At 37.7% G+C, this 27,914-nt stretch overlaps 2 protein-coding genes across 2 annotated transcripts in view; both read left to right on the forward strand.

Moving 5' to 3' along the window:
• The first annotated feature begins 2,824 nt into the window (after positions 1-2,824).
• LOC110093434 (aminopeptidase P2) overlaps positions 2,825-27,914 on the forward strand; it is an 85,153-nt gene continuing 60,063 nt past the window's right edge. The window contains exons 1-3 of the mRNA XM_020818313.2: positions 2,825-3,213; positions 21,563-21,688; positions 21,842-21,961. Of these exons, the coding sequence (XP_020673972.1) occupies positions 2,875-3,213; positions 21,563-21,688; positions 21,842-21,961 (585 nt within the window). The 5' untranslated portion in view covers positions 2,825-2,874. The remainder of the gene's footprint in view (positions 3,214-21,562; positions 21,689-21,841; positions 21,962-27,914) is intronic.
• On the forward strand, positions 11,492-16,953 carry LOC114579655. Its single transcript, XM_028694994.1, has 2 exons — positions 11,492-16,244; positions 16,824-16,953. Exons 1-2 carry the CDS (start codon positions 15,334-15,336, stop codon positions 16,873-16,875), a joined length of 963 nt encoding a protein of 320 aa, XP_028550827.1. The 5' UTR covers positions 11,492-15,333; the 3' UTR covers positions 16,876-16,953.

Raw genomic sequence — 27,914 nt, forward strand, 5'->3', positions numbered from 1 at the left:
TATGTCTTCACTCTATTTTTTTTTTCTTAATAAAATAGGTATTTTAACTATTTAGCATCTTTCTTCTCTTAATGATTTTTAGAATTAATATTTCTTTTTAAATACATTCAATTGAATAGCTAAATTTAGTAAGTTTGTTGCTTGGTAATATATATTTTCTTCAATAACCAAATGGGACATGTAAAGTTGGAGAAATTATTCTATTCGTACACTGGACCATCTGGAGACGAATGAGAGTGCAATATCACCCAGTACACAACAAAAAAGTGATGTGGCACGCTCTCATTAGTCCCCGGACACTGTCCGGGGCCTGCACAGAATAATTAATCATATAGTTGGCTTTAAACAGTTGTGATAGGAAATCAGTGATGAAAGTGGGCTATTTTGGGTGGAGCCATGCTCGTCAGATGACAATTATTGAGTTTGTGTTGACGATATATCCAAATTTATAAGGGATTTTGATGGTGTATTATCATAAATATGCATATTTCTTGGTATATTATAAAATTTTTCATAATTATTAGTAGTTGTTTCATCTTATTCATTCTAATTAACTTAGAAGAATGTTTTTTTTAGTATTTTTATGAAAAATAAGAATTTGACATTTCACTACAAATGAATTAAAATGTGAATAACAACTATAAAATACACAAACATATGATTTTTTTTTATAATACATAATGATCAAGTCACAGATGACCCTAGAGGGTCATTCTGGGGGTGCAAAATGACTTTGTTAACCTCATTTTTGTATGATATCACTAGGACTTCAAACATATCCAAATTTCAACTCCATTCAAACTCAACCTAGACTTTAGTTAATCCAGCTTCCTATCAAACTTCAATCTTATTCCAATCACTAACAATCATTCAATTGATTGTCAATGATTTATATAATTCAAATTCAAGCATCTAAATTCAAAATCCAGACCAAACTAAAAAATCCATATCAAAATCCAAGGTTAAAGGCATAGGTCCTAAAAGCCTCTTTTTAGTGATTATTCAAGCACTTCAAACCCTAGACAAATGACCCCTGATTCATGATCTATCAATTACATATTGATTAGGCATGTACCTAATGTCTACCCTCCAAATTTGAGCTTAATCTGAGACCTCTAATCCCACACATTGGATTTAAATCTAAAGACTATAAAACCTTCAAATATTTACGGCCTATGCCACTATACCTGTACCATAGTGGAATTTAATCTTGGAACATTCTCCAAAGCCTCTAACTACATCCAGACCCTTGATAATTATATATTGAGTAATAAAGTACATTTTGGTGGACCCACTTTGACCCCTAGTCGGCTAGGGGTCAAAATGACCAAAATGCCATTTAAGTGAAATGTTGGAGTTTTCCATAAACTTCAACATGACCCATTCAAATCAAACATCAGAACCTCTTCCAATGCATCTTAAACATCATTCGGAGTGTATAGGACTTAAACCCAGACATTGGATCAACTTGGTTGATCAAGTTAACCATGGTTGACCTAAATACCCTTTAAGGGTTCGATTGATCATTTTCACTGAAATGACTAACCTAGACCATAGGACCACCTCCACTAGTTTCTATATATATCAAAACAAACATGTTGAGCCTAACAACCATAGTTGACCCAAATGCCTTTTAAGGGTCAAATTGGACATTTTCATTAAAATGATCAATCCATAACATGAGACTTCCTCCATTGGTCTCTAAACATCAAACCAAACCTATTGAGCTCAAACCCCGGCCTTGGGTTAACCTAGTTAACCAAGATAATCAACCTAGGTTGACCAAATCAAACCTTAAGCCCTTTCTACATTGAATCAACCTTCCATTGCATTCATATCTCATTCAAGCTCTCTTGAACATACGCCTAGTGATTTGGGTTAGACTGGTCACCATGACCTAGTCATCAGTTGACTTGATAAACTGAACCCACTTCTGGTCAACTTAAGCTAATATGGGTCATTTCAATACTCATAATCAAATATAATCCAATTAAACCTTTTAATATAGGTCCTGTCATGCATTGGATATTCTATGCATCAATTCACTAAAACTTCAAATGGAATGTTTCATACTCCCTTCAAACCATCCTACCAGCAGTTGACACTATCCCATCGGCCTCCTCACCATCCCTTGACTATTTGACCAGTTAAATGGTCAAACAAATGGCTTAGGAGGTTAGAATGGTCAAATGGCTAAACTTGAGCTAACCCACTCCATTTTAAAACCCTAAGCAGCCTTGAACCATCTCTAGAAAGTTTTAAGCCATGTTTAATTCAAGGATTAAGTTAAAATTGGTCCAAATATTGGGACGACATTTTTACTATTTCTTAAAATAAATTTTTAGTAAAAAAATTAGTTTTTATACAAAAAATTGTTTTAAGAAGCAGTAAGAAAGCTTTTCTATATTTTTGATCTAAAAAATTGATTTAACAAGCAATAAGAAAGCTGTCCAACATAAAAATCTCAATTTGAAAGATAAAAAAATTAAGACAATTCGTTTTAAAAGTATATATTAATGCTAAAACCATGGTAAAGATATGTCATAACTCAAGAACAAATAAATTAAAAAAAACTGTTAAATTTAAAAAATCATTAAACATTTAAAATTTTTTGCCTCCTAACTTTAGCTGCAAAATATTAAACAGTAATTTCGAAGGCTATGAAAGTCAGCCGGGTTAGTCGGGTCGAACGGGTCATCAAGTTCTTGCCCAGTTCACCAATTCGCCTGTTTGCCTTTCTTTCCCGTACGTGCACGCCACAGAGATGCGTCCACTGAGCGCAATTCACCACTATAAATAGCGCAACTGGCCACTTTTCCCCACGCCTCCCTCAACTAAATCCCGCCTTATCTTCCCGAAGTGAACTCGGCGCTGATGGAGGCCGCGACCATTGCCGCCACCTACCCTGTCAGCCCGTTCTTTGGAAGCCCTCACTCTCGTCCCTATGTGAGGGGTTTCCGCTGCTTCGGCCTCTCGATTCCTCTCTCGCGGCTTTTTGCTGCTTCCATGAAGTATCGAGATCACCGTAGACAGGTCGCCACACGGAGCTCCGGCGAACGGATAACCGCTCAGCCTTCATCAGAGCTCCGGAGGAAGAACACTGGCGGAATTGGGGGCTCCGAGGACGAGAAGCTCAGATCCCTCCGAGCGCTCTTCTCGAGGCCGGGGATAGGGATCGACGCCTACATCATTCCCTCTCAGGACGCGCACCAGGTTAGGGTTTCTCATTTCATTGTATTAGGATGGGTTTGTGTTTGAGTTTCTTTTAAGCATCGGTTTGGTGAGCATAAAACAAGTAGAAATGTGGTCATTAAGAGGATAATTTGCAGTTTCGAATTTATGCTATTGATAGTAATTTTGCTGTTATATGTATGCATCTATTTTATTTGTTTCTTGTCTGTTTGGTGTTATGGTGTTTATGTTTTTTTGTTGTGATATATCTTTCCGTTTTCCTATAAAAGTTCCTCCTAAGTGAGCCGCTTTCAGTAATTTAGTTGATACTAAAACAAAAGAAGTTAAACTATGCCATCAATGCTATAGCTAGGTACTAATCTCCCTTAATTAGAAATTAAACTAGTTAAATAATTACTATAAATAATTAACTACTCATTTGTGGTTTTTAGCTACTTATGAAGATAAGTTAAGTATCAGCAATCCATTAATTAATTTTTTTTATGCCTGAAAAGTGCAGTATGAAAGTGATTTTTATTCTTAGGAAATGAACAAAGCTTATAGATAACAAAAGGTCATTTAGACTGTTTTTATTGGTCCTAAATAGCATATGATTAACTTGAAATTTGATTTTGTTGGCACTGAGGATAAAAATGCGTGTCAAAGGCATGTTGTAATTGTCATAGATATATATAATGCCAAAGTTGCTAGCATTAGTGGCAATTATGAAGTTTCCAAAGCATGTCTAATTATAGTGAAGTTACAATAACAATCAATGTAATGCAACTATCTTATTATATTTGCATGAATTGCTTGTAAATATATTCCAAGTGAGACACCTTGGGCATACTATTGCAAATGAGATAGTTTGCTTAACAAGGTATCTTTTGATGTAAGTGAAAGGTTAAACAAGTTGAGATTTTTTTAGAAAATAAATGGTTAAACAAAGATCGAATACATGATAGCAAGTGAGCAACAGGTAACTAGTAGTCAATATTGCTAGATTATCAAATGATAAGTATGCATGATAGGTTTAATTATCTTCTATTTATCAATAAAAAGAAATAGAATATAGACGATGATATAACTTCTAGAGTTATAGATGTGCGATTAAAAATTGAAGAAATACCATAGGCTTACGTATGTTAAGAGAATATCAATGAGAGTTGAAGATAGATCTTATAAAATTGTGATTAGCCTGATAATGTTGTGTGAATTTTAGCACTGGTCAACAAATAAGTCACTTACTTGAGTTGAGTGTAGTAGAAATCAGGATGTAAAGATGGATGAGTGGTAAAGTTAGGAATGATAAAAAATGATTACCTTGGTTATAATAGGAATTGCTTATATTGAATGCAAGATAGCAAATAATAGATTTAGGTGGCTTTGTCATGCACAAAAGAAAAAAGATGACCAACTAGGCTAGTTGATGGAGTTTATATGGAATTATTAGAAGGGGAAGTAAAGCAAAGATAAAATTACTGGAAATAGTGTAAAATCGAGTTTACACCTCATATGCTATTCAACCTGAAAGGATATGAGGATTCATGAAGATGAGCCCAAATAGTGGGGAAATGGGCTATGATGAACCACACTTAACTAGGAATAGCTAAAAGCATTTTATTGCTAGCAAGAGTTAGTTGGCTATTAATTAAATAATTAAGCTAATTTTTATTTACTTGCACTTAATAAATGCTTCAAAATAGCACCTAATATAAATTAAATGGTTGCTTATCTAAGCTATTTGGCCACTTTTTGTAATTATTTTTTGATAATGTATTCAACAATTAATGTTTATTAATAATTAAATATCAATAAAAAAGAATGAACTTATTTATGACTCCATATTTGACAGGACCATGTTAAAGCTTGAATTGTGATTAAGATTGTTTAGTTGAGTATCATTTGAAATAACTAATTTATCCGACCATGTGCAAGCTTTTGCTTCTGGCAAGGTCAAGTCAATTTGATTTGGACTCAAGTTTGAAGTAGGTAGGACCAAAAAAAAAATCTTCTTTGTGTGTACTTAATAAACATTCTGTATCTTAAAAGAAATTGTATGTTGTTATTATTTAGATATTTTCTTCAGATTTCTAGCCATTTAGAATATTAATTCATGATGGTAGATTTCATGTTTTATAATAGAAAAATTACTTGATCAATATCTTCAATGGAGGTCCTCCTCTACTAACAATTAAGCTATCCTTATTGTCATTTGGGATTAGTCTCATTAATCCTTCTCCATCCTTTATCGCTGAGGGAAACATATTGTGATTGCTCTATTTTGCACAGTTTTTTTCATGGCATTTATCCATATCACTTTTGAAATGCTATTATTCTTCTTGATGCTTGCAATCTAACTCCATCTACTGCTTTTATTGCTGCATCTTTTGCACCCCATTGTCCATGCCCTATTAACCAAGTCAAATTCTAATTGTCACTACCTTCAATAGTGCTCTTCTGATTGCATCTCAAATTCTAATTTAGTTTTCCATAAAACCATGTTAATATTTTCATTTCTAGCACGCCACAATTGGTTATCTATTGCTTTTTGTTGCTTAACACTCAAAATCATATAATATAATCATTCTAATTTTAGTTTGACAAAGTCCACCTTTAGGATTCCATAATATTCTCTTATATATAGTAGTTTTGTGGTACTTCTCCATCTTTAGGCTTAATTTTGTTTGTTAGGTTATCACTTATACCACCATTCTCTTAGATCCTATGATGCACCGACACCTCTCCTCAAAGAGGCGTGCAGTGTCCGACACCGTGTTCGACAGGACACTCGTCCGACACGTGTCGGACACGCCAAAAACATGTCCGATTAAAAAATATTAAATGCAAATTGGACACGCGTGTCCGACACGCGCATCTTAAATATTTTATGAATTTTTTAAAATATAATTTCTTGTATTTTGCGGGATTTAAACTAAATTTCTTATTTCTTATCCACAACACCAAATCAACATCCGCACTTAATTCCCAATCATTGAATATTCTCATTTTCATTTCTTTTTGGTAGTGAAGATATTTTCATCTCCTCTCTCGGTGACTAATAAATGTCATCGACGCCTGAAATATTAATTGTTGTTTTTTGAAACTTACCAAAAAAAAAGCTAATGTACATGCTCGGTACCGCTAGATATCGCTAGGTACATGTTCGCTACCGCTAGGTATCTCTAAGTACCGCTCAGTGCATGCTCGGTACTGCTAGGTAAAAGCTCAGTACCGCTAGGTACATGCTCGGTACCACTCAGTGCATGCTCGATACCGTTAGGTCCATGCTCGGTACCGCTCGGTACATGCTCGGTACCGCTCGGTATCTTTCCATACAAATAACTTACGAACTTTAAAAACAAGCAGAACTTCAAGTCATGGTTTAAAATTGCGCAATATGAGGCTCGCCTTTGCGCAATTCCAGTAAAAAACGCCTCGATGCTTACACCTCAAGTTTTTTTATGAGGCTTGCGCCTCAACTTGGTTGAGGCCCGCTTCACCTCACTGGCTTGAGGCTTACGCCTCACACTATATATATTAAAACTTACATAAATCTTGAAGTAAATGCTCAACATTGGACTCTATAGGAGAGGAAGGGTAGAGAGCAGTTCACCATAATGATGATTCAAATGACGAACCCTTAGTGATGACAGTGCTGATGACTTATGAGTTATTATGTGATATGTCATCACTATTTTTTTTGGAAATTGGAATTATATGTTAATGAAAAGAATACTGAGATTTGAGAAAGATAGAATTTTGAGTTGAACTATATTTCATGTTGTCTTATTATTGAGATATTTTGATTTCACTTAATATCTTATGTTTTTTTATGTTTTATATTATTCACTCATTAGTATATAAAAAATTTATCATTTTATGTTTACGCAATCTTTTGATTTTGAGGCTTACGCCTCAAAACGCCTTGAGGCTTACGCCTCGCCTCACGAATGAAAAACGCCTCAATACCTAAATACGCAATTTTAAACATTGCTTCAAGTATCATCCTCTTCTTGTTGTGAGAGAAATTGGAGCACATACTCATTTATTCAATCAATGAAGAGGAATAAAATAACTCCACAACGAGCTGAAGATTTAGTTTATGTGCATACAAATCTTCGTCCTCTATCAAGAAAAACCCCACTTTATATGATATGTGATAACAAGATGTGGGATGTTGCTAGAGATGGGTTCGAGTGTCTTGATGATATGAGATTATTGGAGGTTGCAAATCTTTTTCTAGATGAACCAGAGTTGGGAGTAATGATATTCAATGATAATGATATTGAAGGCCAAAGATCAACCTCTGAATCTAATTCTATTATTCCCTCTATTGAGTAGTTGGACCTTCATGTTGTACTAAATGATTTTTTGCTAATATTTTATGGTTGTACTAGACATTTTGTTCTAAACATCTTTATGTTATAAGCTAAACAAGTTATCATGAAATTGATTTATTATTGCTTGTCATTTTTAATATAATGTTACCTTAATTTCTATATATTATATTAAAAATTTATTATGCCGTGTCCACGCCGCACCCGTGTCCTATATTTTTAAAAAATGCCGTGTCCCGTGTCCGTGTCGTGTCGTGCCCGTGTCGACGTGTCCGCGTCGGTGCATCATAGCTTAGATCCGACGACCTTCATTCTATCACATCTTGGTACCACTTTATTCCAAAAAGACTGATTAATAATTTTGAATTTCACATGATTTAATAGTGTACGCTAAATACTTTGTACTATAATACTAATTTCAAGTCTCTTATTCTTTTCTAAATTATTTTAATTTGATCTACTTAAAATTTCCGAATCTATCTAAACTATGCCATTGATGTATAACATCTTCTAAGGAAACTTATTTTGAATATCTATTGGAAGAATCTCCATACAAGAAGATACCAAAGTAATGTTGATCAATGTTAATTGAAATTTTTTGGGTTACTTCCCAATTGGTCTTTATTTTAGTTTGCAGTTGGTCTTGATTTAGTTTGAAATTCATTATATTCATTTATTATAATCTTAACCAAACCTTTGTCACCAATTTACTTTTAATGCACTTTGAATCAATTTGTGCCTCAATCTTATGCCTTGTTTAAACCAGTTATATTAAAAAAAAAAATCATTTGGTTGCTTTCTACACTTCTATTGATTTCCAAATGCCAAAATGACATTTAGACTAGGTATTCCTGTCATCGAATTAAATAGATTTCTTTCTTATTAGTATAATTTTTTGACCATATGACTCCTACCATACTAATCATAACCTAATTATTTATTTTCTAGGCATTTGGCATCCTTCCAAACATTTGTATTTCAAGAAAAATGTATGTTAATCATGTTATCTTGATATCTCTTAGTAAATTCCAAATCTCAATAGTATATGAACTTATAGTTGATGAAGATCTAGTATCATCCACGGAAGTTAAAAGTTGTGGTCAATTCCTTGAGTAGAAAGTCTTCATGCTGTGCAGAGCATAGATGATTATTCAAAAGAAACAACTCCTTTAGATTAAATTATCACTTTCCAAGAAGATTACAATTGCCTTCTTGATGTAGGTAAGCTTTGGACTGTTTTTTGCCTCTTGGTTTGGGCCATGGCTGCTCTCGGATTGGGCTTTGGTTACTTGGTTTTGAGCTAAATAAATTGGGTTCTACTTAGTTTCTAGCTCATAAATGCTTGAGCTAATGTTAGCTCATTAATTGGAAAAGGTATTCTTCTTGTAAGCTCATTAAAATGAGTTAAAACTTGTGCCTCTTACCCTCCCTTTGCCTTCTCGGTTTTCCCTTGCTGGCTGGTTTTCCGTGCCCTGCCTCTTTGTCTCATGTGCTGGCTTTTCGGGTCCCTTGCTGGCTGGTTTCCCGTGGACTGTTGCTTTGGCTCCTGTGCTGATTTTTCGGGTCCCTTGCTGGCTGGATTCCCGTTGCTGTTTGGGGGGGAATTCCATGGAATTTTCCCTGTTTTCTGTGCAGTTTTCCTACAGCTGTTTGCTGTCTTTTGGCCTTTTATATTCCATGATTTATTGGGATTATTTTGTAGTTTTAGGTGGCTGTTTGGCTGCCCTTTTCTTCTATAAATAGGAAGTGTTTTGGGATGTTAAAAGGATGGTTATGTGGCTAGTTTTTGGATAAAAACATGCGGGTTTCTTCGTGGAAAAGCTTGCGAGCTTGTTCCATTACTCCCTTCTCCTAGGAAAACTTGCGAGCTTGTCCTCCTATCTCCGTCTTGGACTTCTTGCCTCCTTCTCTCCGCAAGTACCATTCCACTTGTATCTTTCTTCTCAAAGCAAAGCAACTTTAGGTGTTTAAGTTGTTGTCGTCAAACTTTGTTAGCGTCTTTTATAATATTAAAGTTTGTTTTTGTTGTAATTTGTCTATTTTGGGGCAATCTTTGTAATTTTTATTACCTAGGAAAGTTTAGTTTTTGCTCTCAAAAATTTGGGTTCCTTCCCAAATTTTTGCTTGCATCAATTCGGTATCAGAGCGAGTTAGTATATCTTAGGTTTTGGTGTCATGTTATTTGTCATGTAATTTTTGTTTTTGAGTCATGAGTCATAGTCCATGCAATAAGCCTTTGGAAACCTCAGGTCAAGATTCAAAGCAAACTCAAGCTTCATCAGGAGATGAGTTCTTTCAACCAGAGGAGAATTAATGTAGGCAAGCATTGGACTGTTTTCTGCCTCTTGGTTTGGGCCATGGCTGCTCTCGGATTGGGCTTTGGCTACTTGGTTTTGAGCTAAATAAATTGGGTTCTACTTAGTTTCTAGCTCATAAATGCGTGAGCTAATGTTAGCTCATTAATTGGGAAAGGTATTATTCTTGTAAGCTCATTAAAATGAGTTAAAACTTGTGCCTCTTCCCCTCCCTTTGCCTTCTCGGTTTTCTCTTGCAGGCTGGTTTCCCGTGCCCTGCCTCTTTGTCTCTTGTGCTGGCTTTTCGGGTCCCTTGCTGGCTGGTTTCCCGTGGACTGTTGCTTTGGCTCCTGTGCTGATTTTTTGGGTCCCTTGCTGGCTAGATTTCCGTGGCTGTGTGTGGGGGGGGAATTCCATGGAATTTTCCCTGTTTTTTGTGCAGTTTTTCTGCAGCTGTTTGTTGTCTTTTGGCCTTCTATATTCCATGATTTAATGGGATTATTTAGTAGTTTTAGGTGTTTGGCCGCCCTTTTTTGCTATAAACAGGAGGTATTTTGGGATGTTAAAAGGATGGTTATGTGGCTAGTTTTTGGATAAAAACCTGTGGGTTTCTTCGTGGAAAAGCTTGCGTGCTTGTTCCATTCCTCCCTTCTCCTAGGAAAGCTTGCGAGCTTGTCCTCCTATCTTCGTCTTGGACTTCTTGCCTCATTCTCTCCGCAAGTACCATTCCACTTGTATCTTTCTTTTCAAAGCAAAGCAACTTTGGGTGTTTAAGTTGTCTTTATGTCGTCAAAGTTTGTAAGCATCTTTTATAATATTAAAGTTTGTTTTTGTTGTAATTTGTCTAATTTGTCTATTTTGGGGCAATCTTTGTAATTTTTATTACCTAGGAAAGTTTAGTTTTTGCTCGCAAAAATTTGGAAAAACACTCTCAATTGATCATTTTAGCATCTCATGTCATTTCCTTTTTTTGGTTGGACCGCGATTGCGTATTCTAGCATGTATTAAGTTTTAAATTTTGATGCTTCTTCACATATGATGGATAATCAATAATTATTTTCATCACGTACAACGACATCACTTTTTCTTATTCTAGTTGTTGATGACTCTCTTGCTTCTATATGTAGAAAAAGGATATGTTCATACCTCTTACTCATTAACATTAGACAATGTTTTATGTCGCACAATTTTCAAATTTGACTCAACTTTATTGTTTACTTAATGATTTATATATTTTCTTCTTCTCAAACCTTTTTCTTAATCCTTTAATTTAAAAATTAGTAAAAGATATTATTTCATTGTTATTTGATATCTTAATCTTGAATTAAAATCTTAACATCTTCATTTTTAATACATATATTTGATCTAAATCTTTAGATCTCTTCCCCTAAGTATTTTTATATCTTTTTTTCTCCTTATTCATTATATCTATGCCATGATTGTTCAAATATTTTTATGTTGGTTGTCGACTATCTAAATGTTACCCTCAATTTTTCTCATCAAGGGCTTTGATATGATAAACTTTTCAATGAAGGTTGTGAGAATACGATTGACTTTAGTGACTTTAGCACCCTAAATGAAAATATAATTTTTATTTTTATCGTTGTATTAATAAAACCAAAGTTGGAGAGGTTTTAAATAAAATGAAGCGTGAAAAATAGTATGACCTAATGATATTCCAATAGAGGTGTTGAAATGCTTAGGAGATCAATAAATTTTTGGCTTACTAAAGTCTTTAATATTATTTTGAAGACTAAAAATATGTCAGATGAGTGAAGAAAAGTGTGTTGATTCATATTTTTAAGAATAACGATGATGCACAAGGCTGTGCGAATTATACAGGAATTAGTTAACGTGTTATACATTAAAATTATGGGAGAGGGTAATAGAGAATGGGCTATGATGGGATACTACTTCCTATCAATCAATTTGGATTCATGCTGATTGAGTAGGTCTATTATAGAAGCTATACATTTGCTGAGAGGTTTGATAGTAGTGCAAAGAGAGTAAGGAGGATTTATATATGATATTTATTGATGAAGAGAAAACATACGATAAAGATTCATGAGAAAAGCTCTAGAGAGTTCTAAAACAATAAAGAGTTAATAATGCTTATATTCAAGTCATTAAAGATATTTATACATGAGCTATTATTAGTATTTAAAAACAAGATGGTTTGACTGTTTGACCTATTATTTCCTATTTAAGTTGGATTACATTAAGGATTAGTTTTAAGCCATATCTTTTTGCTTTAGTTATGGATGTTTTTACTAGACATTCATAAATGGATATCCCTTGGTGTATGCATTTTGCTAATGATATTCTTTTTGTTGATAAGACTAGGGAGAGAGTTGATGAAAAACTTAAATTATGGATATTGTGTCCCTTGTGATATTGTATGATCAATTCATTAAAAATAGTGCACATTTAAGATCTCTAGGGTCTATTATTTAAAGCAATGGTGGAATAGATGATGATATTTTCAGTAGAACTCAAGTTGGATGGTTGAAATGGAGGGATGCATCAGGCTTGTTGTGTGATAGAAAATTACCCCTCAAACTTTAGGAAAATTTTTATAAGATGGTGGTAAGACTTACAATGTTTTATGACGTAGAATATTGGTCATTAAAAGAGAAGAATTAAATTAACTGTTATAGAGATGAGCATGCTCTGATGTTTGAGTGGCTTTGCACTTGGACATAGAATGTGAAACGAGTATATATGTGAAAAGGTTGGAGTAGCTCCAGTGACATATGATTAGAGTGAATCACCTTTAATGGTTTGATCACATAAAATGTCAGCATGTCGGTGACCTTGTTAGGAGAGTAAATGTATTAGATCCATTCTATGTTAAGAAAGGTAAATATAGACTTAAAAAAACTAGGTTTGAAAGTTTTAAAAATGATATTTCTTTAGATTTAAATGATAACTTGATGCTTATTTAGACATAATGAAGAAAAATTGTTCATGTAGCCATCCCCATGTAGCGGGATAAAGGATTTTTGTTTTATTCATTATATCCCTTACTATATGCAAGCTCTTAAAAATTGTGCTTCGACTTTGCTAAGAGAGTTAGAATTTTCCTCGTTTATTTTCAGAAGACATATTAGATTGCAGATGAGGCACTAGCCAGATATTTTATTTGTCATTGTGCGATGATTTTAAGATTTAATTTCAGGATTTTCATAGACCCAAGCCTCTATGGTTAATTATCCCCCTCTATGACAAGAGAGAATTTTTGATAAAGGCTAGTCATTAGATAGATGCCAAACGATTAGCGATTTAGTTTAAAATTGAAGAAAAATTGTCATCATTTGCTTAAAGTGGATAATGGGGGGAATGATGACGAATTTGATCGAGATCCCATGGTTTCATTATTTTGGGTTGTTATGTACCTAGGTCTACATAGTTGATGGAGGTTATCAATCAAACCTGATCGAAGGATTCTTTTCAATAACCATAAATTGCGTTATCTAAGGGGATCTAAGAAGATGACTTTGTGTGTCAAGTTGATGCTCGAAAACGCTGCATAGGAGAAAATAAATAAAATCAAATTTCTCCCACTCTAAAAACACACGATTTTTCCACAATAAGCGAGGAGGTTGATGTGTCTTGGGGGGCATTTGCATGACTTCATGTTCTCCGCTTACTTATTTTTACTGTATTCGATTGGTTCGACTTCGAAATATTTATCGAAATCAACACTATGCTAGGTATCTAAAATTGTGATTTTTAGTTTGCTTATTACACGTATTTTATTCTTCCAGCCTTTGTTGTTTTATACTTTATTGCATTTATATGATTTTTTTTTTCTATTTCTTATATGATATATTTGATTTGAATTCAACATTGGCTTACTTGAGAGTTTCAACATGGATTATCATACAATTTTATTTAAGATAGCTAGTCCATGGATTAACTAGCACACTTGGTTTCAATTAATTTCTAGAATGACTGGAAAATGAGGATTTATAAAATCAATCCTAAATAGTTTAGATTAGGCTAATGATGATGATGACAATTTGTTTTTGAGGATTGAAGGATGTTAGATAAAAATGTGTGCAAATTTGCACAAAATAGGTTTAAAACTTCATACAAGTGTAATTAATAATATTATCTATTTTGCTCTTCTCAACATTTCACTCTTAGCCTTTTTATTCAATAATTCCAAAAAATACTTTTTCATATTTCTTTGATATGATTTTTTTAATAATGATATCATTATCTTTACTCTTAATCCATTTATTTGTTTCAAAGTCTAGAATCACTTTTCTCTTGCCATACTTAGCATTGACTTTGTTTAATAAATGCTTTTAATTCTTCCAACCTTTTTGAAATTTGGATCTTTATAGTTTTTTTCTACTCATTTATTTAGTTCCAGCATAGATGAGCAATATCGTATTTTTTTTTTCGATAGTATAGCTAGTACACTTACTAGTTCCGGCTAGTTTCAAAGAAATCAATAGAAAATGAGAATTCATAAATCCATCCCAAATAATTGAGATATGATTGATGGTGATAATGGGAGTAACTAATGACAAAATAAGTTTAAAATCTTATGCTTCACACCGTAGGAATGTGATATGCCGCTGGCCCAGGAGGGGCCGGCTGGACCGGTCCAACCTGGACCGATCCATGTCTACATGCGGCAGGCCCCATAGGGGCGGCGGAAAAACAGAAAGAGAAGGGGGGCGGAAGCCCTAGGTGGGCCATGCTTGGTTTAATTTAACTTATGAGGGAAAATTTGAATGTGGGGGGCTGTTTTAGGAAGTTTGTAGTTGTCCTTTGATGTTAATTAGGAGCTTAGGAGGGAATTGGAGATTATCTTGAATTTGAAATATGAATTTGAGATCTCATCGTGTGCTTGGGCTCTAGGGTTTGCTAGAGACTTTTGGAGAGTTGTTCTTCCTCTCGAATCGAAGAACATTGTATCTTTCATCGTTTTCTTGCATCTATTAGTGAACTACTTTGTTTTTCTCCGAACTTCTCGCTGTTTTAAATCAAAACCTGCTGTGTTTGGTCTTATTTACTGCTGTAATCAGCAGATTTATCTCTGTGTTAGTGCTAATTTCGATTAGGTTTGCTTTTGAACTCAAATATTCCCTTAGGGTTACTTGCGAACTCAAGTATTTCCTATCAAATTGGTATCAAAGCATCGATTTGGGACCCTTGACAGCTGAAATCCTGAAACTTCAGCTGAATTTTTTTCACTGGAAGAAGATTTTCGTGATTCTTGGGAAGATAGATGGCCGGTAAGAAGGTAGAGGTCTTGGAAGGCGAGATCGGTCAACTAAAATCAGATTTGGATGGAAAGTTCTTTGACTTTCAAACTCAAATCACCTCCAACAATGAAAGGATAAAGGGAAAATTTACGGTGATGGAAGAGATTGAAACTGTTGGAGTTGAAGACAAATCCTACGACATTGGAAGCAAGAGAGACCACCGGAGGTCATGGTATAGGAAGAAATTCGAACTCGTTTAAGGGGAGGAGAAATCCAGAATTGGAGGTCATTGAGGGGGAGGACAACATGCCACCTTTAAAGTCACTTTCTAGAGAGGAGATGAGTTTGGGAAATGACTGGAGGGGTGCTGATTTCGTCGGGAGAAGGGAAGAATTTCATCGCCGGGGTGCTGATTTTGAAGGGACAAGAGGAGAATATGATGAAGGGTTCGGGTATAATCGCCGGAGGGAAGATCGTGATAGTTGGGGAGCACCTCCTCTTCGAGGAATGGAAGGTTATGGAGGATTCAGGGGACATGGGGGAGACCCACGGGTGAGGAAGCTGAAGATGCTTGTCTTTGAGGGTGAAGACAACCATGGCTGGATCTACAAGGTGGAGCGTTACTTCGCTGTCAACGTGTTGACAAAGGAAGAGAAGCTGACGGCGGTGGGATTGTGTTTGGAAGGAAAAGCTTTGGCCTGGTATCAAGGGCGTGACATGAGGGAGCCCATACGGAGTTGGAGAGAGTTCAAAGATTGCTTATTAGAGTGTTTTCGAGTCGATGGGGGAGGAGATTTCTATGAGCAATTTTTTGCCTTGACTCAGGAGGGGACCGTGGCAGATTACCGGGACAAGTTTGAGTACTTGGCTAGCAGATTGGATCATATTTCAGAGTCAGCCCTAGAAGGGAACTTCATGAAGGTGCTTAAACTTGAGATACGAATAGCAGTCAGGGTGCTGGAGCCGAGGAACCTAGGGAAGGTTATGGAGCTGGCGCAATTGGTGGAGGATCAGAAGAAATCAGGAAGAGGAGCTCGAGAGAATTATTCAGGGGGATCATACAAGATGACTACCACATTCTTACCCTCAAAAGGGGCAGCGCTAGGGAATCTGAAGGAAGCGCCAAAGGAGAAAATTGGAGGGGGAAATGGGGGACAATTCAAGAAGCGGACAGAGAAGGAGATGCAGGATAAGAGGGCAAAGGGGTTGTGCTTTAGATTGGGGCTCCGAAAATTCGGCCCCGGCCTCCGCTCGCTTTTCTTTTTATTCGGCGAGGGAGTTTTAACGAACTAAGTTCCGGGGTAAATTTTGGAAGGCAGATGAGTTTGTAGATAAGACACTACCCAGAGATTTCGCCCTCATTTTGTGAGGACTTTATGATCTGAGTTCTGGTTTCCTATAGGCGCAAGCCCCTATAGTTAATTACCCCTCCCACTAACAAGAGAGAACTTTCAATTAAGGCTAGTCTCTCTCTCTCTCGGCTGAAGGAGATCGGGCAAGGGACTGGTTAGGGCAGAGAGGGAGGCAGCGGGATGTGGTCGTGTGGAAGAGCATCGGCAGTGGAGAAGGTAGCGAATGGGAGGGTTTCCTTCTCATTTTAAAGGCAGAGGAAGGAGCGGGATCGAGGCGAGCTCACGAAATTTACGCAGGAGATGCGGAGATGCGACGCGAACGGCGCCGAATCGACGCGATCTGCGGTAGAATCTTTGGATCCGATGGGTAAGATATGTGTATGTGGGATTTTTTTTGTTCTTCTCCCCTTTGTTCCTTTGAGCATTACATGAGGGTCAACATAGATGCGATGAGAAGTACATGCCAAGACATAGGTGCAAGGATCGAACTCTTTAGGTTCTCCTTGTCTGTGAAGATGAGGAAGACGAGGAGGGAGGTGGTAGCAGATCTGAAGAGGAGGAGGAGAAGCTGCACATAGATGTGGCAGAAGTCTCTCTAAACTCTGTAGTGAGATTCACTCTGAGTCACACTATGAATGTGAAAGAAGAGATAGTTGACCGTGAGGTGGTGGTGTTGATTGACAGTGGGGCAACCCATAATTTTATTTCCAACCAGGTCATTGAGCTGTTGGGGATGGAGTTAGTGGATACAGGAGGTCATTGGGTGATGATGGGCACGAGAAATGTGGAAATGGGTAGAGGAGTTTGTAGAGGGTGGTCCTGAAGATTCAGGAGATCCAGGTGAGGAGAACTTCCTTCCCTTGGAATTGGGGAGCACTGATGTTATCCTAGGGATGAAGTGGCTGCAGACATTGGGTGAGACCAAGATCAATTGGGGTACATTGAGGATGGAGTTGGTGGTGGGGGAAGAAGGAGGATGATTCAGGGTGATGCTGGGCTGACCAAGGCTAGAGTTTCTCTCAAATCCCTAATCAGAACCATTCAGGAGGAGGGAGGAGGCTACTTAGTGGAGTTGCACCGCCTGGAAGTGGTTAGACTAGAGAAAGAAGACAATGCTCCATCTTCAGCGCAGTTGCTCATACACCAGTTCAGCGAGGTTTTTCAACCTCCCAAGGGTTTACCTCATTAGAGAGAGTTGGAGCACGCCATTACTTTGAAAGAAGGAGAGACTCTGATCAGCGTTCGCCCTTATCGTTACCCACAAATTTAGAAAGATGAGATAGAGAAGCTGATCCGGGAAATGCTGGAGGCTGGGATCATCAAACCCAGCGTTAGCCCTTTTTCTAATCCAGTTCTCCTGGTCAAAAAACTGATGGGAGTTGGAGATTCTGTGTGGATTACAGGGCTCTGAATAGGGGCACTGTACCAGACAAGTTCCCAATTCCGGTGATTGATGAGATGTTGGACAAGCTATATGGGGCAGTGATGTTTTCCAAGTTGGACTTAAAATCCGAATACCACCAGATCAGAATGATGGAGGCAGATGTTCCAAAGACAGCCTTCAGAACACATGAGGGGCATTATGAATTTATGGTAAAGCCCTTTGGATTGACTAACGCTCATGCAACTTTTGAGTCTTTGATGAATAGGGTATTCAAGCAGCACCTCATGAAGTTTGTCCTGGTCTTTTTTGATGACATTCTGGTGTACAACAAGATCGTGGAGGAGCACTTGGAACATTTGAAAGTGGTCTTAGAAGTGCTTCAGGAGCATCAACTGAAAGCCAACCTGAAGAAGTGCAGTTTTGCTCAGGCAAGTGTGGAGTACTTGGGATATGTTGTATCCCAGGAAGGAGTGGCGGCGGATCAAACTAAAATTGAGGCAATGCAGAAATGACCACTGCCTAGGAACATAAGGGAGTTGAGGGGTTTCCTAGGCTTTGCTGTTATTACAGAAAATTTATGAAGGGGTATGGTACCATTGCCTGGCCTTTGATTAAGCAGCTAAAGAAAGACAATTTCTCATGGGGAGAGGCAGCGACCCAGGCCTTCGAGAGGTTAAAGGAATCCATGACCACTGTTCCTGTTCTAGCCTTTCTAGACTTCAGTCAGGTCTTTGTAGTAGGGACCGATGCCTCAGGATATGGGTTGGGGGCAGTGTTGATGCAGAACCACAGGCCGATGGCATATTTCAGTCATGTACTATCAATCAGAGGAAGATTGAAGTCAGTGTACGAGAGGGAGCTAATGACCATTGTTTTGGCCATTCAGAAGTGGCGCCCCTATCTATTGGGTTGACACTTCATTGTTCGGACCGATCAGAGAAGCTTAAAGTACCTCTTGGAGCAAAGAATGGTGATTGAGGAGCATCAACAATGGCTATCCAAACTATTGGGCTACGATTTTGAGATTCAGTACATGTCAGGTTTGGAAAATAAAACAGTTGACGCTCTATCCAGATGTGTGGGAGAACTCCAGGAATTAGCGGTGTCTGTACCCTTGGTGGTCGACTGGGGGCCATCAAAGAAGAAAGCCTACTGGATGAAGAATTGAGAAAGATCAGGAAGGATCCGATGAAGAACAAGAGTAGCCATCCTGGTTACTATATGGAGGGGGAGAGATTGTTGTACCAAGGGAGGTTTGTAATGCCACGAACTTCTATACATATCCCCCACTTGTTACAGGAGGTTCATAGAAACACGGTGGGGGGTCATTCAGTGGTACCGAAGATATATAGAAGGCTAGCATCTGAGCTTTACTAGAAAGGGATGCATAAAGATGTAGAAGAGATGGTGGCCAGATGTAAAGTGTGCCAGAGGAACAAATACATGTTATGGCTCCGGGAGGACTACTCCAACCATTGGCACTTCCGAATAGAGTATGGGAGGAAGTGTCCGTGGACTTCATCGACGGCTTACCATGATAATAAGGATACACTGTTATCATGGTGGTGGTGTATGCACACTTCATCCTCTTGAGATATCCCTACACTGCGGTGTCAGTGGTAACAACATTTATCAGGGAGGTTGTTAGACTGCATGTGATTCCTGAATCGATAGTGTCGGATTGTGACAAGGTGTTCCTCAGTCAGTTTTGGAGGGAGCTGTTCCGATTGCAGGGCACTATCCTCAAGAGAAGCATTGCCTACCATCCACAGACAAACAAGCAGACGGAGGTGGTAAACCGCAGTCTGGAGACCTATTTGAGGTGTTTTGTGTCGGAGACGCCGAGAATGTGGGCAAAGTGGTTGCCTTGGGCTGAGTATTGGTACAATACCTCCTACCATTCCGCCTCATATATGAACCCATTCAAAGTGCTGTATGAAAGGGACCCTCCATACCTAGCGCACTATGGGAGTGGTAGTATATCCATTTTGTCAGTTGAACAATACCTGGAGGAAAGGGAAGAGGTGTTGGAAGAACTGAAAAAACATCTGATGAGGTCACAACAGATCATGAAGAAGCAGGTGGACTCACACAGGAGAGACATGCAGTTTGAAGTGGGGGAGAAGGTGTTTCTGAAACTACGACCATACAGGCAGAGGATAGTGGCTAGAAGGAGAAATGTGAAATTGACACCAAGGTACTTTGGCCCCTATGAGGTTTTGGACAGGATTGGAGTGGTGGTGTACCGATTGAAGCTACCCCCATCAGCCACTATACATTCAGTGTTCCATGTGTCTCAGCTGAGAAAGGCCATAAGGGAGCATGCAACAAGTGAAGAACTACCAGATACTATGACGGAGGACATAGAGGTGGTTTTAGAACCACTAGAGCTGGCAGGAGTCCGATCAGATAAAAAGGACAACAAAGAAGTGTTGATTAAATGGAGAGGCCTCCCTGAGTTCGACACTACGTGGGAACCAATTGATAGAATGAAGGATCAATTCCCTTCTTTCCACCTTGAGGACAAGGTGAGTCATTGGGAGGGTAGTATTGATATGCCGCCGGCCCAGGAGGGGCCGGCTGGACCAGTCCAACCTAGACCGGTCCATGTCTACACGCGGTGGGCCCCACAGGTGGGCCATGCTTGGTTTAATTCAACTTAGGAGGGAAAATTTGAATGTGGGGGGCTGTTTTAGGAAGTTTGTAATTGTCCTTTGATGTTAATTAGGAGCTTAGGAGGGAATTGGGGATTATCTTGAATTTGAATTTGAGATCTCATCGTGTGCTTGGGCTCTAGGGTTTGCTAGAGACTTTTGGAGAGTTGTTCTTCCTCTCGAATCGAAGAACATTGTATCTTTCATCGTTTTCTTGCATCTATTAGTGAACTACTTTGTTTTTCTCCAAACTTCTCGCTGTTTTAAATCAAAACCTGCTGTGTTTGGTCTTATTTATTGCTGTAATCAGCATATTTATATCTAATTTAGTGCTAATTTCGATTAGGTTTGCTTGCGAACTCAAGTATTCCCTTAGGGTTACTTGAGAACTCAAGTATTTCCTATCAGAATGATAGAAAAAATGAAAATTTATAAAACCAACACCAACTAGCTGGGATAAAGCAAATGATGATAATGATTATGTGATTAAACAAGGATGAGTTAAGAGATTAAATTTAAACATTGATATGGCATGCTGTTAGCTTTCTGCCATGGAAGTTGTGAGTTCTAGCATTTATGGAAATTTTGGTATGGATAATATAGTACCCGATTAACCAAAGAAGATGCAAGAGATTACATTCAGATGGCCAGGAAGATAATTCTTGTATAAGCTAGACGTTGAATTGCTAGTTGAACAAGTCCATATATAAATAAGATTTACATGTGTGTATTGTGTTCAAATTAACACCAAAACCTCTAATACTCCATTCGCTGAAACACTTTTATAAGTTAGGATTTAGTTGGCAGATGCATATGCTGATGGGCTACTTATGCAGTGTGTTCTTTCTTCTGTGTAGCACCAATACTTTGCCTGATTTAATTTTTGGCATACACTAGCATAAATGTATCATCACATTCTCGGCCCTTTTAATCCTAGCTTATTTTGATTGACACACCTTGTATGCTACACTTAAAAACCATTTATGCATAATAGTTTGAGGCCACATCATATATTTTTGACCACCTCTCTGATTTCAGTATTTTAGCATAGCTTCTTCCTCAGCTAAGAAAGATCTATCTTAACTTCACGTAATTCTTTTTCTCACATATTTTCTATTTATGATTTATCTCTCGTCTACTTTTAGAGTGAATTTATTGCAGAATGCTTTATGAGAAGAACCTACCTAACAGGCTTTGATGGTAGTGCTGGAACTGCTGTGGTGACCAAAGACAAGGCTGCCCTTTGGACTGATGGCCGCTATTTTCTTCAGGTAATTAAACAACATTTATCCCATTTCACAATTAACCACAAGCCCCCCTTTCAGTTGATTGAGTCATGCATGTTAATGAGACTTAGTATTTGAAATCATCATTCATATTATAATCTTCATTGTTAACATAGTCTTTGGTTTCATGATGATTAGGCGGAGAAACAATTAGGACGTGATTGGATTCTCATGAGAAGTGGAAATATTGGTGTTCCAACAACTACTGAGTGGCTGAACGAAGTATTGCCGTCTGGTTGCAAAATTGGTGTTGACCCTGTCAGTTTCCATCACTTTTGTTGATCTTTTGCATGAGTTCTACCTGACATTTTGTTTTGGCATATATACAAGTAATATTTGCACGTGGACTTTCTCTAATGAAAAAATAGCTTCATACGATTTAAACTACTTATTACTTGTCACGACCCTTATTCTGGTAATTTTACTTTTTTTTAAGAAAAATCATTAACTGGTCCTGGTTTTGGCATTTTCTGTATTTTATTTTTAAGTTTTCGAAAGGGTTTTGTTAAGAAAACTTTAAAGTACTGTTTACGACTATAGTTTCTTAAACCCTGAATGCTTGCGTCTATAAAATTATTATGTCAGTTGGATGTAAACTGAGTTAATATTATGATTATAACATATTTTTTGTTCATATTGTCTCTCAATAGTCCCCTCAATGCATAGCAGTGTTTACAAAAGGAATAAATAACGTTGGGAGATATACTAGTACTAGGATGAAAGAAAGGATATGCCATGATTTGTGTTACGTTTTATGTTATGTTTTCCCTTTGTTATTTTTAGGCTAATTATTATTGGTTGAAGTATCAGTTATTACTTGGGAATAGTTTGATTTTTCTTTTTATTTGTCTAAGGGTAGGTTTGTAATTTTGAATAAGGACTAATATCATAAATAGTGCATTTGGCCATGTAATTCAAATATTTATGAATGAAATATTGAGTTATATTTTTATGGGATTAAATATCCTTATAGTTGCTTTAGGAATTAGGATTCACACCCCTCTATATTTGAGAGTTTATACCTTGCCTTGAGGATTCTCTAGCTCCATTTTTGGGGCATCTACATCATTAACTTGGTGATTCAGTCTATAGTTTATTCCCTTTTCTCTATTTTTCTCCTAAAATCTTCTATGCTTTCAAATTTCAATCACATACCTAAGTTGGTATCCCATTCAAATTCCTATGGTTTTATCTTTTCCTCTATTTTTTGCAGTTGAATACAACAATTCCCCCTATGTTTGTTATATAAATTTTCTATATTTTATGTCTTTTCCCTCACTTCCTCTTTTCATGTGTGTTTTCTCTCTCTAAACAAGCACTTCTCATTCCCTCTCATGAAGCATAACAAGCAAACCATACAATTTTTGTGGATATTCATTGCACTCATCCCTAGCTATTTTTCATAGTGCTTTCTCTTTCCAACACCTCCATTCTCCTCTTTTGCATGTGACTTGATGTGAATTAAAACTCTTTTAGGAGAATTTAGTTTCTCTATTTTTTCAATCTATAACTTTACAATGTGACAATCACCACCATCCACATTGCCAACAATGATATTTTCATGAACACACCGAACATATTGAAGAAGATTGTCATTTCATACTAGATGTACTTTCCAAGTAAATTATTATTCTTGTCTTCAATTTTAAACTAGTAGCTATGTCACTTATTTATGTAACAAAATGGAGCTTGCAGATTTCCAATTCTCATTCTCTAGAAATAAGAAATGAAAACTGCATTACGACTGCATTTGTTTTGCCTTTGTAGCTCTTATGCAATGAAAAAAAGAAAAAAAAAGTTTCTTTTAGACGGTGTGTCAAAATTAGAGCGCCTGATAGTCTATGAATATGCATGCAGACTCTCAAGAATTATATACCAATGCTTATTGATGTTGCTTAAAAGGATCTACGGTGAGTCTTTTTTCTATATTGCTGTACATGGAGTAGTTCTTCTCGGGATTGATCTTCATATCTCTTACCTCGAGATTGATTTTCATTTTATCTTCTTTTTTATTTTCTCGGGATGGATTTCCCATTTGTCTTTTCTACTTTAGGATGGGATCTCATACAGTAGATTTTACGAACTTAATAATACAATAGATCTTCTATTGTTCCTTCAACAATAGTTCATTTATCTGGATTAGGTTTATTTTCAGGCTTGGGAAATTTATGAGTATAGGAGGCTTACTCTTGGATGTCTACAGAGTGGCATTGGCTAAGTTTATGCTTTCAGTTATACCTTTTTTGCTATATTTGTCCTTAGTTGCCTTTTAGCAAATTATTAATGGTTACTTAAGACTAGTTTTTTTTAAACTGTTTAAGGGTAATATTCTCGTTTTGAATAAGGCTTGTTATTCTAAGTAATCATATGCTGATGAATGAAATATTTTGAGTTCTGGTTCCATGGGGTTTCATCCCTTTTTGTATTTTATTTAATAGGGATCACATCTTCGTTCTTTGATGGTTCAATGCCTTGCGTTGAGGTTTTGATAACCCAATCCTTTGGGGAATCAAAATGAACAATTTCAGGATTTTATGCGTATCTTTCTTTTCCTTCCCTTTTCTCTCTTTTCTCTTCTAATATCCTATGTTTCCATATTCCCATTGTTTACCTCCATCACTATGCTAAAGCTTGCCAAAGCAAGCAAAAACTAAAGTAGTTTGAAGGTTAAAGGTATTTTGCTTAATCTGAATCTACGCTAAACTAGCTCTTTATCATGGATGAATTGAGCCAATGATTGATAATTTTTATCTTAATAGATGTTTGTGATTGATAGTGACAATGTCGTTTCTTTTATATGAACTGACAATCATTAGGTTTTTGTTAAAGCTTTGGTTTTAAATTAAGTTGATTGCCCACATTAATGTTATGTTGAATAAAATGCTCATTTAAGTACTAGTTTATTTGTCAATTGCTATTTGTTTGATTCAATGCCATCTTTTGAAAGAATTTAGTGCTCTTTAGAATAATGTTATGAGGTTTGTTGTTATTTATGAGTTGAAGTTCTCATCCAACAGTTTACCTTCATCCTGTGTTAAAATATTTACGCTTTACTTTTTGAATCTTTTCTTGTGGTTAACAATTATTCCAATACTATTATAATTGATTAAATGCAAAAAATCTAGTAAAGCATTGCAATAATGTATGACAGATTCAAATAAGAAAAACATTTAATGTTTTGTACAAAAGAATAGGATTACCCTCTAAAGCTAAAGCTGGTTAGTTAAAATGGATGTCTCAAGAGTTTTTGTGATATGTGAAATATCATGGAAGCTCGAAGCTTTATTTGGATCTGAGTTTGCCAGCAAAAGAATACATGAAAAGCCAAGCCTATATTATAATTTTTAAGTGGGTGTGGAGTCAAACTAGAATGATATTAGAGAGATGGCAAGAAGTGCATGTTGACCCATACAAAAAAAGCATGAAAAAAGAGCCAAATCAACGACTCGAGTGACAATTAACAAGCGCGATGTGTCACTTAAATGGTCAAATGATTTTCGATCACCAAATGGATTGCGTCATTGTCATAAGAGTGTCAAATTTACCTGAGAGGGAGGCCCTCACAGTCAAATCGAGTGAAAATGATCAAAATCGGTGATCGACACCTGAAAATGACGCTCAAGGCTGCATAAACGATGTCCGATCGGAAAACAGACTTCGCAGTTGCGTTCCGAACATCTGAGTCACGAAAATGTCCGAGTCACCTAAAAATGATTGTAATTTTGATCAAATAGAATTCGCACAAGAAAATCGGCGCAGATCCTTTGGAGACGGCATACAAATCGAGGCTAAATTAAATTTTCTCTCATTATTTTATTATTTTAAAATAATAATAATAATAATAATAATAATAGTAGTAATAATAATTAAAATAAAAATATATAAAAAAGAAAATACCTAGTACTTGTTCTGCACCCATGTCGTTCACTTTCCCTGTATTTTGCTCAAATCTCTGCAAATCGGCGCCTAACAGTCCCCTTACTCTCGCCTCGATTGTTGTTGCTCTTGTTGATAAAACGAAGGAGAAACGGGACGTTCGTTTGGTTTTTCTTCCATGCTCAACTCTAGCAGCCGATCCTTAGACCCATCAAAACCTTTCGCTTTCTCTTGTAGCCAAATCGAGCCCTCCCATCGATCCACCTTCACAGCCCGTGCCTCAAGCCATCATTAACTGCCTTCGATCCACTCCTGTCCCATCACTCCCCAACCAGCCGCACCTACAAAGCCGCCGATCAACTTCGCTAATCCTACGATCGAACTTGTTCTTCAACCTAGCCATCTGATCTAGTTGCCCTGAACCATTCGAACACTCCCTCTACACACCGACTCAACTCTAATTTGCGAAACTCCCGTCCGCACACCTGGTCGGGATCCCGTTCATGACCCAGCCACCCGATCTGGTCCCTCAAGCCGCAACTCCGCTTCCTCCTCTCTATTTCGACCGACCATAGTCGTCTACTGAAGCTTGCCCGATATGGTAGCCGTGTTTCCAACCTCACTCACAGTCGCACCCGACCCCTCCAACCTTAGGAATCCACCCAGTATAGCAGCTCAAACACCCCCTCCCATTGTGATAGGAAATACTTGAAATCAAGTAATTCCTAGCCAAAACTGAAGCAGAACCAGGGAAAAACTGCTGTCTCCAGCAGTGGACAGCAGCTTTGCACAGGAAAACAGTGAGGAAACGCGAGAAAACTGAGATCCAACGCAAGCAAAGGTTAGTATTTTATTGGTAGACGAATAAAATGGCAAAGATACAATTTGTTCTTCAATTCGAGAGGAAGAACGTACTCTCCAAAGTCTCCGGCGAAGCCAAGAGCCCAAAAAAAAACCAAGATCTCAAAGAGAAAACTCAAATTTAAGATAACCCTAATCCCCCCCCCCCATCTTCCTAATTAAAGCAAAAGGAAAGATACAAATTACATAAACACCCTCCTCATTCAAAATTTCCCTCCAACGAAACGCTGAAAATCCTCCTAGCCCGCCTCTTCTTCCGCCGTTTCTGCGAACAGGTTCCGCCCGGCTTTGAACCGCCGGGCGTAGAACCGGACCGGTCCAGCTGGGACCGGTCCAAGCGTAACATTACCGCCCTCCCAAAGAATTACCTTGTCCTCAAGGTGAAAATCAGGAAACTGATGTTTCGTCCTCTCGTATGGCTCCCACATGGCCTCGTAGTTAGGAAGGTTCTTCCACTGGATCAACACTTCCTTAGCTTTATCTTCTTTTTGGCGAACACCCCTCAGCTCCAACGGTTCCATGATCACCTCTAACTCCTCCGTAAGTGTCGTCGGCAGCTCGGGAATGGTGATGTGATCACCAATGGCCTTTCTCAACTGTGAGACATGAAAAACCGGGTGTATAGTCGTCGATGGAGGTAATTTCAATCGATATGCTACTGCCCCAATCTTTTCCATCACTTCATAAGGACCAAAGTACCTTGGAGCCAGCTTTTCATTTCTCCTATTGGCGACTGTCTTCTGCCTGTATGGACGGAGCTTCAAGAACACCTTATCCCCTGCCTCAAACTGGATATCTTTTCTATGCCCATCTGCTTGCTTCTTCATGATTTGTTGCGCCCTCAGCAAATGCCTCTTTAACTCTTCTAGCACTCGGTCCCTCTCCTCCAAGTACTCCTCTACCGACGAAACAGGGGTACTACTGCTCCCAAAGTGTACCAAGTGTGGGCGATCTCGTCCATACAACACCTTGAATGGAGTCATTTGTGAAGCCGAGTGAAATGACGTGTTGTACCAGTACTCAGCCCAGGATAGCCACTTTGCCCATAGCTTTGGTGTCTCTGAAACAAAGCATCTTAAGTACGCCTCCAAGCTCTTGTTGACTACTTCCGTCTGGCCATCCATCTGTGGGTGGTAACTCCCTCCAGAAATGGCTGAGGAACACCTTGTCCCTATCTGATACGATCGCCTCTGGTATTCTGTGCAGTCTGATCACTTCCCTGATGAATGCTGAAGCTACTGTCACTGAGTGGAATGAAGTGTGCATATTTGCTCAGCCGGTCCACCACTACCAGTATTACCTTGAATCCTTCTGACCTGGGTAAGCCATCGATGAAATCCATGGACACTTCCTCCCAAACTCTGTTTGGAAGTGCCAATGGTTGTAGTAACCCTCCTGGAGCCATGACCATGTATTTGTTTCTTTGGCAGACCTCACAACCCGCCACCATCTCCTCCACATCTTTATGCATCCC

This window comes from Dendrobium catenatum, unplaced genomic scaffold (genome assembly GCF_001605985.2).
Source record: "Dendrobium catenatum unplaced genomic scaffold, ASM160598v2 fragScaff_scaffold_3, whole genome shotgun sequence".
Taxonomy (NCBI): domain Eukaryota; kingdom Viridiplantae; phylum Streptophyta; class Magnoliopsida; order Asparagales; family Orchidaceae; genus Dendrobium; species Dendrobium catenatum.